The 17020-nt window shown below is 37.3% G+C and overlaps 1 protein-coding gene across 1 annotated transcript; it reads right to left on the bottom strand.

The window, feature by feature from the left end:
* Nucleotides 1-9349: 9349 nt before the first annotated feature.
* On the bottom strand, nt 9350-10393 carry LOC138873291 (uncharacterized). The gene has a single exon (XM_070151738.1). The coding sequence runs from the start codon at nt 10391-10393 to the stop codon at nt 9350-9352; it is 1044 nt and encodes a 347-aa protein (XP_070007839.1).
* Between the last annotated feature and the right edge of the window lie 6627 nt (nt 10394-17020).

The raw sequence follows: 17020 nt of genomic DNA, 5'->3' as shown, positions 1-17020 counted from the left end.
GTATTATGTTTTATGACGTGCATGCGTGGTCGAGTTCGGTTTTTGGATGATTCGGGCTCAATTTGGAAGAACAATTCTTGTTTTAGAAGCTTAAGTGAAAAAAGCTAACCGGAGTTTGAATTTTGTGTGGACGACTCTGAAATGATGTTTAGATGGTTCCAATAGCTCCATATGGTGATTCTAGTCTTAGGAGCGTGTCCGGATATTGATTTGGAGGTCCGTAGGTCGTTTCGGCATGAATTGGCGAAAGTTGAAAAAATGGAAGATTTTGAAAAGTTTGACTGCGAGTTGACTTTATTGATTTCGGGTTTGGATCCTAGTTTTGGAAGTTGGAATATGTCCGTACTGTCATTTATGACTTGTGTTTAAAATTTGAAGTCAATCAGAGTTGGTTTTGTATAAATTGACATTAGTTTTGGAATTCGGAAGTTCATAAGTTTCTTAGGCTTAAATCAATGTGTGATTCATGATTCTAGTATTCTTAGAGGCAATTTGAGGCTTCGAGCAAGTTCGTATCATGTTTTGAAACTTGTTAGTATACTTGGTTGGGGTCCCATGGGGCTCGGATGAGTTTGGATTGTGTCGCGCTCTTATTTGATATTTTGGCGTCGTTTCTTTTGGCACAAAGGGTACCACATTTTGAAAACGACCATTGATTTGTGATTCAATTGAACCATCAGATCTGTATCTTAATTATAGAACCATAACAACAAGAATCGTCGCATTCCGAGGTCGTATGAAAGAGCTATGCCCATTTTCATGTCGGGAATGATTGTTATTTTTCTGGTGTTTAAGGAAACAGAGGCAAATCGTAGGTGTCAAATGCGAATTAACAAGTCTCAGGTGTGAAATGCGATTTATAAGTCTCAAGTGTGAAAGGCGATTTATAAATTTCAGGTGTCAACTGCGACTTGCCTGGAGAGGTTTCTAAAAATGGGGGTTTCACTATTTTTTACATATTTTGAGTTGTAGACCTCGGATTTGAGTGATTTTTGAGGGGTTCTTCATGTGTTCAATTGGGGTAAGTGTTCTATTTCCGAAATTGATTACATTTCATGATTTCATACTTATTAATGCATTAAACTAGTGAATTGAATGGAAAAAAATGGGAATTTTTTTAAAAATCTTTCAAAATGTAAAATGAGGATTGAAAGGAGATTCGACGTCGGAAATTGATAATTTTGGTATGAATGAACTCCTACCAGAATGAGTGTTCGGATTTTTTTTAATTTTGTCGAGTTCCGAGATGCGGTCCCGGGGTTGACGTTTTAGTTTTTATTAAATATTGGCTTTATTATCCAGAATTATTTCCTATGAGTTTTATTTATGATTTGAAGTTATTTTGGCTAGATTTGAGCTGTCCAGAAGTTGTTTCACTCGAAAAGGTCATTTTAGAGTAACAGTCTAGCTTCTTTGAGGTAAGTTCCTTACATAGCTTTGTGTCGGGAAAACTACCCTTATGATTTGAGTAATTTGTGCTAATTGTGTCATGTGAAGACTATGTATGCGAGGTGACGAGTACGTACTCGGGCTTATTTGTGAAAATTTGATCGTTTATGGATCTTAGGTGCTTATGTTCATTAGATGTGAAGTTGTTTTAGCATGTTAAATTCTCCATTTACTAAATTCACCCTTACGTGTCTGTTACATCCCGTACTTTAATATTAGGATAAGTCGTAGTACTTCATATGAGCTTGAAGGGATTAAGACCATTTATGAGATTATAGAGGATTTGTGACTATGTTATTATAAGACCACGTAAGTTTACCAACTTTGATACCGTTAGATATTATGTTAGTGTGGTATTTTATTTTAAGTGGAGTATTTTAGTAAAAGTTTTATAAGTATAATTTTGGATAGTTACCATTATTACTATTTTCAGATATGGCTCATAATATAAGAAAGTTTATGAGATTTTCTTTATTGTAAAGATAGAAATTATTTTCGCACAATAAAAGAAGGTTGTCTTTTTACCATTTTAAGAATTAAGCGTACGAAATTTTTTACTCTTTATATGAAATTAGGAAAATTAGAATCTGAGAAAATATATGTATTTTTACATGGATGTTTTAATGAAATAATAATGTATGTATTGATTTTATATGGCACCGCATAACCATGATAATAAGTTATATAAAGTGTGTTAAAAGTGAATAATATTTTAAGTAATTATAGATTTTTAAGTACGAGTTGGATAATTATTAGGGAAGGGGCAATAATCCAGGTGGGATTAGGAAAGGGTGGCAGCAAATTTCCAACTATCCTTATGTTTAAGGAGGTGGTGGCATCCATGCTCACATTGTTTCTTATGATATTAGTGAATTAAGTTTTGGAATGCTTTCTTCCATTAAGGTTAGTTACGTTTGCCCTCACCATGGTATAGTTTCCTACATACAGATTGTTCAATTTATAGATCAAGGTTTCCATGTAAGGAAAAGAATATAAAAATCCTATTTCTAGCAGGTTTACATAATTAATCCTCCTTTTTGCATTTGCTTACATGGTGTCCCCTACCATTTCCAATTGGCAACAAAATTTTAATTACTCTAGTATAATATCCCAATCCCAATCAAATTCTACAATTGTAGCTATAGAGTTGGGATAATCTTTCCTTTGTATGATTATTTGGGTGCTCAAGCTTTAGTTTTTATTCCATAGGTTTCGGGTTATTACCAAAAATATTCTTCTTTCAACCCGTTGTTTAAGGCTTTAAACGAATTACGTTTATTCGAAAGGCAGATTTTTTATATAAAGAATGAAGCTTTTGCAGGAAAGTATATTGGTGCTTCTTCAGTAGTATTGATGGAAGATTCTGATTCTTGTTCAAATGGTGAAGTGAAAGCAGTATAGAAAATGAAGCAGTAGGTGTTCCACTAAGAAAAATGTATAGTTGCAGAGGGCGGAAGCTGTCCTCAGTTGTTACAAGAATATCATACGGATTTTTTCCTATTTTGATCTTACCGTTACGTGTTTCGTCGCAATTAACGCGTGTTAGAGGGATTGTCAAGAGAATCGACCTAGGTATGTTAAGGCTAATCCTTCTTTCTTTTGGCATGATCCACCTAACGATACGTAAACGTAATGATATTCGATAAGTGATCCTACTCTTAGCAGTTAAGGATGTCTATTTTATTCATTCCTGTAAGGTAATATTCAAGCATGTCTAAGTATATATCTAGTTCTCTATTGAGGTATTTGATATAGATGTTAATGTTTATAATATAATAATACATGCATCTTCATGCATATGCATCTACCATCGAGCTACGGCCAGTTGGGCAGTTACATATTTACCACTGTGCTACGGCCGGTTGGACAGTCATGCATCTTCATTTACCATCGAGCTACGACCGGTTGGGCGGTTACGCATTTACTACCGTGCTATGGGCGGTTGGGAAGTTATATATTTACAATCGAGCTACGCCCGGTCGGGCAGTCATGCATTTACCACCACGCTACGGCCGGTCGGGCAGTTACCACTGATCAGTTGGGTAGTCATGCATCATACGATATGGATAATAGTCTCAAAGAGAAGCATTATATACATATAAGTATAATGAGTATGCATATACATAGATTCAAGTCGATTCTTATATCTCTTTAATTAATGTTGACCTATTGTTATGATTCAGTTCCGCCTTACATATATATATATATATATATATATATATATATAAGTATTGTCACACCTCCTTTTTCCTACCCTGTAAGGGTATAAGATCGTTTTTTTCAATTTAAGTGACAATCGAAACAAGATTATTTATTTATTGTTCAGAGTCGCCACTTGGGATAATTTATGGTGTCCCAAATCACCGGTTTTAAATCCCGAATCGAGGAAAGATTGACTCTGTTTTATAGTCTGCGAACACAGAAATCCGGGTAAGGAATTCTGTTAACCTTGGAGAAGGTGTTAGGCATTCCCGGGTTCCGTAGTTTTAGCACGGCCGCTCAACTGTTATTATTGGCTTATTTATTTGATTTTAAAACATCTTTGAAACCTATGTGCATTTTTATTTCTTTTAAAACTGCTTTTAGTAATCCAATTGTTATACCATTAATTATTTGATTACGCGTTGCGAATCATGTCACGGGAACCTTACCCACGATCCACAACGTGTTTAATTTATTAACAAGATTAAATTGTGGCCGGGTCTCATAAATGTACCCCCGGATTTTAGTAGTTAAGTGTCACAACTACGTCACGGGAACCTTACTCGTAGCCATGACAATTATTTAATTAACGCGCCTAAAGCAACTACGAAAGTTCGAAGAATTTCTAGGCTAACTTTGCGAGGGCCATATGTTATGAATTTCATTTGTTTATGGTGCACCTCGAATTATTTTAAAGAAAAAGGTTTGTATATATAATTTTGAAGGCCAACTAGATATTCCTATTTATTTAATTAAAAAATAAGTATCACAATCACGTCATAGGAACCGTACCCGTAGTTGTGATAATTTAATTACGTGCCTAATGTAAACTACGAGATTCATTTTAAACAACTAGCTATGGCGTTTGTGAGGGTCATGAGTGATTTATTTAGGATGGCTCACCTCACTCTACTTAATTAGGCCTAAAGGTATCTCTACGATGTTCATAAGTCAACTGATCTCTTGGCCTCCAAGCCCCAAGCATGAAGCCCAAATATTGCAGTACCTTTCCGTGCTCTAATCTTGACAGAGAATCATTCAGCAATTATTCACGTGATTATGAGGTTGCGAAGGTTTTTGTTGAATTTGGGTAAGTGAGACTACTTATTCATGAAAGTAGCAGCCAGTTGACACCATAAGAAACAAAATAAAAGAAATCACTACATAGGGGATTCACAAGTACGGGCCTGTTAGCACAGGCCCTTTACAATGGGCTTGCTAGAGCACAACTCGGACAATTGCGATTTGTGCAGTGTCCAGCCCCCTAAAACTGGACCAACTCTGTCGTGCCTTTAATCTCAAACCATTACATAATAATCAGGTAAGGGAATAAATAAACTCAAAACATCTATGTAATAATATCAAATCATAATGGTACAAAGATCAAACTAGCTGCTCATCAGTCATTTTTCATTACAGCAAACACTATCAATCTTTACTTCTTCTTCTTTTTTAAAAAGAAAGAAATTGGAAAATCTTCAATCACAAGATTCTGCAAACTCACGCACCCAGCAGCTCCTGGCAAATTTGTTTACAGTACATTCTTCTAAGCTTGCTTCATATGTTTAAAATCAAAGCTTAAAACAACAGAACCATGATGAGGGCTAACCATGGACTTAACATCACTACTAGAGTGAACCAGCTCAACCAAAATCCAACAAAAGGAAATGCTTCTCGTCTAAATTAAAACCTACAGTATGAAAGTCCAAACAAAAGTACTCGAGAAGAATTTTTGACCAAAGCTAGAGCTAAAATAACAAATTAAAGTCAAAATACATTCTAAAAATATATTGTCCAGAGCATGACCGAATATAATACAATTCAAATAGTAAAACCAAAGCAATAAGGAAAACATGATTAGTCTTTGAAGAATAGGAACTGATATTCAGCCTAATTCACATTCATCCACAAATTCAAAATGATTATATAACTTCAATATGCACTTCACACGTTAGTGAGATCCGAGAAGTACTTGATTTCAGCAAAAGTAACAAAGAAATCAACCCAAGGTTAGGAAGAAACAGTAGCAGTAGATCAGCAACACCAACACAACAACATTCAGCCGTTTAAACCATTTTTAAACCCCCAAATAGTTCAGAAATCCTTTGAAATTCTTCAACTACTACTAACAGTGAAATTAAAGACTATTCCTCTATAATTTTTGACCCAAAAAGCTACCGAAAGTTCTGTATTTTTTCAGAGTATCCAAGGCTCTTTCAGAAGTTTAGTGCAAAAAAATAATAAGGCTCCAGATTTGGTTTTAGTGCAGGAAATGCTGCCTCTTATAGGCCTAAAGAAAATCCCCTGTGCTGAAACAGAATTGGGAATATTTCCAGCCTGCAGAGACATCTTTTTAAGTGAATGGGACAGCTGGCAGCCTTTAATTGGCTGCAACACTTATGATGGCCAAAATTGGGTCAGCTGCCCCTATTCTAGAATATTCTAAATACCTCATCCTAAACTTAAATTTCCAAATTGACCCCTTTAAGTTCCTAGTTATCCAATTAACACCCTGAAAGTATGTTATCCCCAAATCAGGACTAGCACATTTAGGCAAAGAACATATCAAAATTCAACAGTCATTAAGCATTTTTAAAACTAACCAAAACAAAATAATTCAGCCAACAAAATCATTTTCATCTAAAACCAAACGACTTTCAAATTGCAGGCGAGATGAGAGACCTAACAGAATTTAATCTAAACTATACATGCCAATTGAGTAGGGAAACAAATATGAAAGGCAAGTTTAACCAAGGACCAATCAAAAATTAGAAGGAACGAAGTCCATTTTAAGAAGGTTTTTCATCAATGAACTCTGAACTAATCTAAAAAGAAACCAAAATTAAAACCGTTATAATTTTAGAAAAAGAAAAAAAAAAGAAATACCCTTTGAAATCTAGACTTCCAATGCATTTGGTCCGGTCAGAGGTGGAATCCGGCGAGCCAAATGAGCTTCGACAAGTAATGAGAATTGTCACACGAGCTCTGGCCGGAATTTCTTCACACAGCCAATGCTATACGTAGCAATTCTCATCGCACACAGAAAAAAAGGAGATAACAACATTCAAACGGGTTCTGGCCGGTCAATAGGACTTTGACCGAACTCAAATGGATGTGAGGCGAGGTAAAAATGCCCACAATTGTGATATTCCGTGAATGAGATCGATTGGTGCAAATTTCAACCTCAAAAAGGGACAAAAACAACAAAAGAAATCAGCAAAGGAGATGAATTAGATTATGGTACTTTCATATTTGAGATTCGACGGCCTTGGTGAGGATTTTGGGGAAACTAATGGGAGATTAGGGATGAGGGGAGGCTGGGGATTGTAGGGTGAAGATTTAGAGTGACTTGGTGGTGAGCCGCTGGTGGAGATGGGTTTTGATGTTGGTAGGCGGCAGGCTCTAGGGTTTGGGTGTGAGAGATGTAGATGGAGACTGGGGGGGGTTTGGACTGGGGGTAGGGTTGGGTTTGGACACTTATATATGAAACCAATGGCCAGTTCCCAGCCATTGGATCATACGAGATCAACGGTTGCGATTCAAATAACTAAACGACACTGTTTCACTGATGGGGGGAGGGGAAAACCGGACCGGGTTGGGATTGGGCCTGGGCAGGTGGAAGGATTGGGCTAGGGATTGGGTTTTGTATTTGGTCCATTACAACAGCCACATTTTCTTTTTTACTTCTCTTTTCCTTTTTTTCCTTTCCAATTTTCTTTCCTTATACTAATTAATTAAAACTCCTAAAAATAGTTAATTTGGGAAAACCAAGCAGATCAACTACTAAATTATTTATGAAAAATAATTACTCCTACATTAAAAGGAAAACTACAAATTTAAATTTAAAAAGGTTTTTTTTTTCAATCCGCTAGGCAAGCGCCTAGGGTTATTTTTTTTTATTTTATAAATATACCAAAATCAAATATAGAAGCAGAACAAAAACAATTTGTCCGGATGTCTAACATAATGTAAAAAATAAAACTTGATAAGTACATAGCACCTATTATCAATATCGAGTAAAGAACTCAACATTGATATCACATTTGATCTACTATAGAAAATGAAATAATCCATCATTTCCATACTACAATTCTCATGTCCCAGGTCTTGCTGAAGCCCAATGATGAACCAGTAATTACCCAGTTAAGTGTATGTCAAATATGTGTTTTTTTAGCCCAATTCCAATGCATCATATGTTTACGGACATAGCCTTTTTTCAGCTTTGAATTTGTAACCCCTTCTCCTACGTTCCATGCATATGAAGTTCAAAAGTCTGCAGATTCCCATTGTGCATTCCACTAAGCATGTGATCTCCAATTTGACTGGCCATTGGAGAGCATAGATCGCGCTTTTCCGTGACGAGCTTTCCTAACAATGGCGTGTTGCTCCTTCTCGTGAATCTCCCATCGTAGTCCAAGAAATTGTACCAATGCATGTTCCCATGGAATCTTTCCATTGGTCCCAATGAGCATGCTTGCATTAAACAAACATGACTGCATATGCTCTGCAGATTCCCATTCACGTGGACCAAGCTTTGAATTACATTTATTCCTCCATGCTTCCTTTTGTGTGTTCCAGCTATGTTCCCTTGACCTCGAATTGCTTGCCAAAAATGTGCTAAACATGACAGGCCATTGGAGACCACAAATGGCCTTATTTTGATATTATTTTACTATTAAACCTGTTGCGTTAAACATCGCAACTCGCCAAAGTTTAAATCCAACCAAAGCTTTCAAATGACATTTCTGATGGCGGCTTTGAGAATTTATTGTTGCTCTCTTCTCATTTTAATTAACACCTCCCAGCTGCCTCCATGTTCGATCACGCACAGAACGCACAATGCGTTCATATTCGAGCCTCCCAGCTGCCAGCATAGCGTGCATATACGTGTATGTCATTTGGTTCTGTGCGTATCACGCATCTTCTATCCTTGCTTCGCTCCTTTTGATTCCTTGAGCTGATCAATGAAGACAGCTTTGTGCTTTGTAAAGGATCACGTGAGCTCTATATACAGCTGAAGCAAAAAGAAGAACCTCCCTCTTGGAACACATGTGAGCTCCACCTATAGCTTTCCATGTGCATTCCACTTTTCCATTTGATTCCTTTGCTCAACAGCATGGGTTGTTTGTCATGCCTTCCACATTAAACCATGTGTACACATTATTTTAATGAATCCGAACCACATGCTGCATTGGACTTCCACAAGAGTGGATTATTTTATGAAATCGAAAGAAAAAACTGCATTGGCCTTTGTTGCCATCTTTTCTCGAAAACATTTTTTCTGCACATGCTAGTTGTGTTTCCAATGCCATTTGCTTCTTGTTGTGGTCGAAATGAAGAGCAATCATTTTTATATTCCCAGATCTTGTCTCTAAATGAACCGTGCGTGTGCTATTAAACACTTCTGCACCATGCTGGTTGTATATCCAATGAATTGAAAGCACGCGATCACCCCATGCTGGTTGGGTTTCCAATGCCATTATTCTTTGTTGTTGTGCTCGATTATTGATGTGTTTTTGTTCTTTAGCATAAGTTATCTCGAAAGTTGCATCATGGAGTGCCATAAGCATTGTAGTTGCACCTGCAGTAGAGAAAAGATAGTTAGAAATACCAACCATTATATCCTCCTCCCTTAGGATTTGAATATATTGGTCGATTAAGTTGACATGCCTCCTATTATTCCTTTTCTCTTTGCTTCCTATCTCCTGTTCACCTTCACCCTTAGATTTGGACATTGCAGCTTATCTTCATTAACCAACCTCCTTCCCTGTACATCTAGATGCCAGAATTGTTGGCATTCTATTTCTCCATGATCTAAAGCATAATTAGCCAAGTGATCTGCCAACTTGTTTCCCTCCCTATGAATATGAGTAACTGTGTAATTGCCCCCATTCATTAGTTGCATCATTTCCTCTACCTGCTCAGATATGGTCCATAGTGGTTTCCAGATCTCATCCATTATCTTTTTTAATAACATTGAGTCAGTTTGAAGCCATACATTAGAGTATTGTTGTAATCTGCAGAACCTTAGTGCTTCTACCATGGCCTTCGCTTCAGCTACTGTGTTTGTTGTCTCCTCAATCTCTTTCCCTACTGACTTGACTATGTCACCATTTTCATTTCTTATACAAAAACCTATTGAGCTCCTGCCTGGATTTCCCCTCGATGCACCATCCGTATTAACTTTTAGCCATCCTGCACTTGGAAATTTCCACATGACTTTTGTAACCTTAAGTTTAGGAGTGAAATTTTCCATCATAGCTAAAAGATCTTGCCATTTGTGAGGTACCATGTCCATCCCAGGCTTTCTCATTTTCACCAATGCCTGGAGATTTGAGGAAACTTGATAAATCACCCTGCTAGTTGTCACAGCATCCCCATACTTCATACTATTTCTTCTTTTCCAAAGTTCCCAGACTATGCATGAGGGTAGTGCTTGCATTACTGGTTTTAGCCTTAAGCACACATTTGCAGTCCAACATTTTGTGATTGCTTGGTGCAATGTAAGTCCCTCCACAGCTATTCCTGCCTTCGATAGAAAATACTTCCAAGTTGTCTTTGTAGTTTCTGATCTAAAATACAAGTGCTGAAGAGATTCCTCGTCAGGCTGCACACAATACCAACATTTTGATGGCATGCAGTAGCCTACCCTTTTCAAGAAATCATCTAAAGGTAGCTTTGCTTTCCACACTTTCCACATGAAAAATGCTATTTTAAAAGGCAGTCCCTTTACCCAAATCATTCTATAAGCTGTTCTTGGTTCATCTCTTCTTCTCGTATACTCTCATGCTGACTTAACACTAAAATATCATCTTGTTTCCAGCATCCAACAAGGCCTGTCAAGAACCTGCATCTGTGAAGGTGGTTTGATTTTCTCCAGAATGTGTACTGCTAAGTCTTCAGGAAGCATTTCAAATAGCCTGTCCACATCCCACTCACCATATAAGGTAACATCATGTACATTATGTACATTTTCATCAATGCCAAAGTCCTGAGGAACTAAAAAATATAGTGCCCCAAGACCTGTCCAGTTTTCATACCAAAATAGCGATGATCCCATTTTTGTTTGCCAAAGGATTTGACGTTCAATCAGAACTCTGCATTCCAACATTTTTCTCCATATGTGAGACCTCCTTTTCCACGGAACAGTTACAGAATTTAATTTTTTATAGTATTTCTGTCATACAAAAGAGCTCCATAGTCTTGGTTTTGTTCTGAAATTCCACCACAACTTGCTGAATAATGCCTTTGCTACATCATGTAGTGACCTGAAACCTATTCCTCCTTCCTCAACTGGCATACATAAGGTATTCCATGAATCCCAATACCTACTAGTTCCTCCTACAGTGTTGCTCCAGAAAAACTGAGCAAATAATTTGTGCAACCTATTTATCACATACTTTGGGGGGTTTACAGCTGATAGTAGATGCATAGGCATGCTTTGCAGTACATGGGATATGAGAACTGCCTTGCCCCCTACTGATAATAATTTGCCCTGCCATGATTGCAGTTTGTCCATTACCTTTGTCATTAGGGGCTGATAGAATTCCAGCTTTCTCCTTGCATAAAATATCGGACAACCTAAATATATGATAGGGAAATCATCCCTATGAATGCCTGTGATCCTTTCCACCTTGCTGGCCATTTCCATGTCTGTTAAATGATGCAGGTAAACAGCTGATTTGGTCTTGTTAACAAGCTGCCCAGATGCAGCTTCATATGCCTTCAGCACTTGCATAATCAGCATCAGAGATGTTTCATCTGAGGATGGGAAAATAATCATGTCATCTGCATACGCCAAATGATTGATCTTTGGACTCCACTTTGGCATCCCAAATCCACAAAAATACAGGTTAGTATGTAATGCATTGAGACCCCTATATAATGCTTCTGCTGCCAATATAAACAAAGTTGGAGATACAGGATCACCTTGTTTTACTCCCCTTGAGGACTTAAAGAACCCATGAGCCTGACAATTGATTAGAATAGAATACCAATTGTTTGAAACTAATCCAAAGACAATCCCTATCAACCTTTCTGTGAATCCCATCTTTCTCAGTACCTTGGTTAGGAATAGCCAAGATAATCTATCATAAGCTTTGGTCATATCTAACTTCAGGATGACATTAGGTCCAGCCTTAGTTCTAAGCCTAATTTCAGTCACTATCTCCTGAGTTAGAAGGATGTTTTCCACTATATTCCTGCCCGTAACAAAACCTGCCTGTTCCTCTGATATCATACTTGGGAGAAATTTTACTAGCCTTTCATGTACCACCCTTGATATAACCTTATTAGAAAAATTACTGAGGCTTATTGGTCTTAAATCAGAAAAGGTGGTAACTTCTTTTTTCTTTGGTATCAGAATTAGGTTGGTGTGTGTTACACACTTGGGTAGCTCATGACCATTGAAAAAAGCCCTCACCATGTCGTACAGGTCATCCCCTATTATGTCCCAACAAGAATGATAGAATTTTCCTGTCATACCATCTGGCCCCCAGCACTATCACCATTAAGTCCAAATACTGCCACTTTAACCTCCTCTTTTGTTGGCTGCTTAATCAATTCTGCATTCTGCTCAGTGTTAATCAGATTAGGAACATGCTCTAAGATATCAAATAATGAAGGAGTAGCTACTTCTGTGAATTGTTCCTCGTAATATTTGATCGCCTCTTCTGCAATTTCTTGTTCTTCTTCAATCCATGTTCCTCCACTATTTTGAATTCTGTTAAGCTGAAGTCTCTTTCTCCTACCTCTCACTTGTGCGTGGAAAAACTTAGTGTTCCTATCCCCTTCCTTGAACCAAGTCATGCCTGCCTTTTGTTGCCAATATTTCTCCTCTAGTGCAAGACATTTGATCAATTCCGCCTGAACCTTTTGTAGCATTTCCCTGTTCATCCCTGTAGGATTTGCTTCAAATTTTGCTTCATGAACCATCACTACCTCCTCCATTCTTGCTATCTTTTGGAAAATATCTCTAAATGTAGCCTTATTCCACAATGAAAGGGCCTTCTTTAATTTTTTTAACTTGTGATTAAAAAGAATATAAGGATTTGCACAGAAATCAGCTGTCCAATTCTCTTTAACCACATCTTTAAAAGTAGCATGTTCCACCCAAAATTCAAGAATTTAAAAGGATTTTTTATTTGTGGAGTCTCAATATCATACTTCAGATACATTGGACTATGATCAGAACTAGTCTTTGACAGATGTTGCACCTATATTCCTGGAAATGTTTGTTGGAATTCAACATTAGCCAAACATCTGTCTAGCCTTTTGAATATACAGTCTTCCTCTGCTCTCCCATTCCACCATGTAAATATGCTACCTTTAAACCCAAGGTCGAAGAGATTGCAAGTGTTGACGCAGTGTCGAAAATCATCAATTTCATTCAATGACACAGGTAGCCCACCAAACTTCTCGTCTTCATCCCATATTACATTGAAATCACCTCCTACAAGCCATGGTGCATCCATATCCCTTGCCATTGAATATAATGAATCCCATAATTCTATCCTCTCAATTGCATCACATTTAGCATATATCAATGTTAGGACAATCTCCACATGCGATTCAGTATGAAACAATCTTAGTGTTAATTGTTGCACCATATTGTACATAACAGTTACCTCAAATACCTCATCTATGAAAGCCCAGATCTTTTTGGAAACATTTGAAATTGCTTGTGCAATTCCTATCTTGTTTCTGTACCTTTCCAGTTTTTTTGCTTGTTGCTTTGGCTCCATTAATCCTACAAATTCATAGTGATTTTGCCTGTGCATTTTTGTCAACCTTTCAAAGGCCTGCTATGTGTTGACTGACCTTATATTCCAAATGAGAGCATTCATCACTGATTGTTGGATTTAGTTAGCGTTCTCCTTGTGTGCACCCCAGCTTTTGGTGCTGCAAAATTATCTTTTTTGTTGCTTCTTCTTACCTTTTGCTGCTGATTTTGCCTTTTCCACTTGCGTAGGTGATAATTCACCTTGCCTTGCCGCATTCATAAGGTGTTGGGTAGTTGATTCTTGATCCATGTCGTATCCTTGTTTACCAGGTTATTCTCCTTCTTCATTGTCTTCCTTCCCTCCTGATGTAGCTCCAAATGCATTCTTTTTAGGGACCAAGGCCTTCTCTTCTCCTCTTTTTAACAGCTGCAACTGATTTTTCTCTAATGTAACAGTAATATTTACTATTTCTGTTTGTTGTTTTGGTTTTTTCTCCTTCTCTGTTGTGTTGAGTCCTTGTGGGTCTTCTTGTGATATCTGAATTTGATCATCTTCTGTTCTTCCAGGATCATTTACCTCCGGGCCTCTTCCTTCATAGTTTATAAATTCTGTGATTTCTGCTATCTGAAAATTATTATTGTGTTCAACAATTTCTGATCCTTCCTTTATTAAAAAATTACCAGTTGTGTTGTCATTGGCATAGGGCTCTCCATTTACACTTTGCTCATCTTCTTCTTTGTCCTTCTCATTTGGTTCCTCATCAGCTTGTGCTCCTAGTGGTACTTCGTTCTCCTCTGAATCGTATTCCCTTTGTGTATCCCATAGCCTGCCTTCACAGCCTTGCACTCTTTCTTTAAATGTAGACGATTTTGACCCTTCTGCTTGAGAATTTGGAGTTTTATTAAGTACCTTGTTCACTAATGTATCTTGTGATGGGATTTCCTGGCATGGTTTATTGATCTTCACTATTTCTTTTCCTGTTTTATCCTTGAAGCTTCTTTCTACCCATTGTGCAGTATCATTTTTTGCCTTTGATGCCTCCTTTCCATTGACTAGACCATTAGTCGAACTAATCCCCGATGAGTTAAGATGAAAAGCTTGTGCTGCTGGATTTAACTTTCCCTCATTATTGACCATATTTTTTGGCTTTTGCTTTGTAGATGCTTGGTTATGAAGTGCTAAACTGCTTGTTGCTGCATTAGCTGCCACCATTGCCAATTGATTAACAGGTTCTTCCTCTTCCTCCATCCCTTGTAATATTGCAAACTTGTTAGCTACTTGAACATGATCATTATGTTCATTGTCTACTGCCACCAATTCCTTACCATTGTTGCTTTGTGCTTCTGTTTGTCTCTCTATAGTGCTTGTACCCTCCTTGTTCTTATTGTTTTCAAACTGCTTAGCTGGTGCCATATCCATTCCATTATTACTGAGACTAGTATTTTGATTTACTACATTTCTAACTCTGTTGTCCTTCACTTCCTTCCATTGCTCTTTTGTTGTAACATTCACATTACCCACGACATTTCTACTAGATAACATCTTTATAGGCTGTGAGTTCCCTATGTCCTGTTTCTTAACTGTATCTGCTTGGTTATCATTTTCCTTCTCCACATATAGTTCAGGGTGTATCCTCCAGCATTCAAATTGATCATGCCCTTGAAGTTTACAATGTATGCAATATTTAGGCAGCATGTCATATTGAATTCTCACCCATTCAGTTCTTGTTGTTCCTTTAGCTTCATTGAATACGTCCATCCTCACCTTTTTAAACAAATTTGCAAGTAGATCAACTAGTACCTTCACCCTAGCACAACTAGGTCTAGTTTTATTAATAGTTGCCATGTCTAGATGCATAGGTTTACCTACTGCTGAAGCTAGAGAAAATAGACATTCCTTTACAAAAAAGGTTGGCAATAGACCTAGGAATGAGATCCAAGCCATTGCCTTGGGTGTTTCTTCATCTGTTCTAAACTTTGAGTCATAAATCAACGGCCTAAGCTAATATTGATAGTCATCCCTGTCCTTTATGTAATGAGTTTTTGATGAGAAATGAAGATAGTCCTGCCTTAACGTCATTCTAATAAAAATATGTCTATCCCTTAGAAATCCAATGTTACATTCACCTTTAATTCCGCATTGAATTGGTATTAACTTACGGAGTTGTTGAATTTCTGGGCTGCCATAAGAACATTTACCAACTATTGCACATTGTAATCCTTTGATGATATCCATCCTTTCTACTTCTGCTTCTGTGAACTGAATAACATGTTCTCCATTCAATAATGTAGGTGTACGAATAGGAATTGGCTCAACTTTCTGTTGCTCCTGCGTTGCAGCATTTAAAGTGCAAGGTTTCAAAAATTTGGAGTAATCCATCGGCTGTTTGTTATTATTTGTGTTCCCTGATGTTTGTCCAATGTTTGGAGGAGGTTGTGTAGGCAGCGCAGCCACCAAATGTGGTTGGCCACCTGCCTATGTGACCATTACAGTTGTAATTCTTTAGCACTTTACTTACATGACAAATGTGCAGTATCTTTGCAAGAAAACGATGCTACTGTAATTTGAATTAGCTTCACGTTACTTACTGTGAATGGCTGTGAATCCAATTTCACAATCCGAACTATAAAAATAGTAATTTTTTAAAATGAAGCTTAGAATTCAAACCAATCTTTGAAGAGAAGAGAGCACGTTTACGTTATCAAAACAAACTATTGTGCTTAACAGAAGCGTTGGAATTAGCTGAATTGCTGAAATTGAATGAAGAACCCTGTCTGCTACAGTAACTCGTGAAAATGAAATTAAGATCTACAAGAATTTACTATAGATCTGAAGTTGAAACCAATTGGGTATTATTCGTAAGGAATTTATGTATCTTTTGACACCAAGTTTGGTTAGTTCCACCACCGAATTCCGGAGTTATGACCGGAAAATGATGACAAAATTACTATTCCTTCTCTTCCTAGAGAGAAGGCAGAAATTCCACTTAAAAAGGTTAAAAATGCAAAGGTAACCCATTTCGTGATTTTTTTAAGCAAAACAAATAATGAACTAACTAATCCTAAAAATATGAAAATGACACCTAAATGCAATGCGTGATATTTTTAGCTTTTTTATGATTTTTTAACAAAAATAAACATGCACAGAAATGCAAACAATTAGCACAAATTTTCACAAATCCTAAAAATTGTAAAAAAATGGAAAAAATTATTTTCGTTGTATTTTATGGGAGTAATTCCTACAGGGCAAAAATCACGTGCTCACAGCTGCCCCTCTTTGCTCGGAAATACGAAGAGTTTTCGTGCAAAGATAAAGTGAGCGGATACGAGCGATTTTTACCCGTTTGAATACTCTGTGGGAAGCATTTTTGAAAGATTTGACCGCACCCTACTTCCGAGGTTGCCTACATATCCTTGGCTATAAAAGAATCAGGTCAGTGTAGTTCGAGAAGTTTCGGTAGCTGGAACTATCAGAAAGCTGTGATTTCACTGTTGTTGTTGCTGCTACTGCTTGTTGAACCCCTTATTACACCAAGACAAAATAAAAGAAGCTAGACTAAACTTATGATCTATGAATTACAAGAATCTTATCTACACTTCTTCAAACTTGATCTTGCGGTTTCTGCTGCTCTGTTGACTTGTACTCTC

The sequence above is a fragment of the Nicotiana sylvestris genome, chromosome 7 (assembly GCF_000393655.2).
Source record: "Nicotiana sylvestris chromosome 7, ASM39365v2, whole genome shotgun sequence".
Classification (NCBI taxonomy): Eukaryota; Viridiplantae; Streptophyta; class Magnoliopsida; order Solanales; family Solanaceae; genus Nicotiana; species Nicotiana sylvestris.
This window is presented reverse-complemented; position numbering and strand designations above follow the sequence as displayed.

Coding starts and splice junctions, on each gene's coding strand:
- LOC138873291 (XM_070151738.1), bottom strand. CDS start 10,393: ATGATTTGGGTAAAGGGACTGCCTTTTAAAATAGCATTTTTCATGTGG.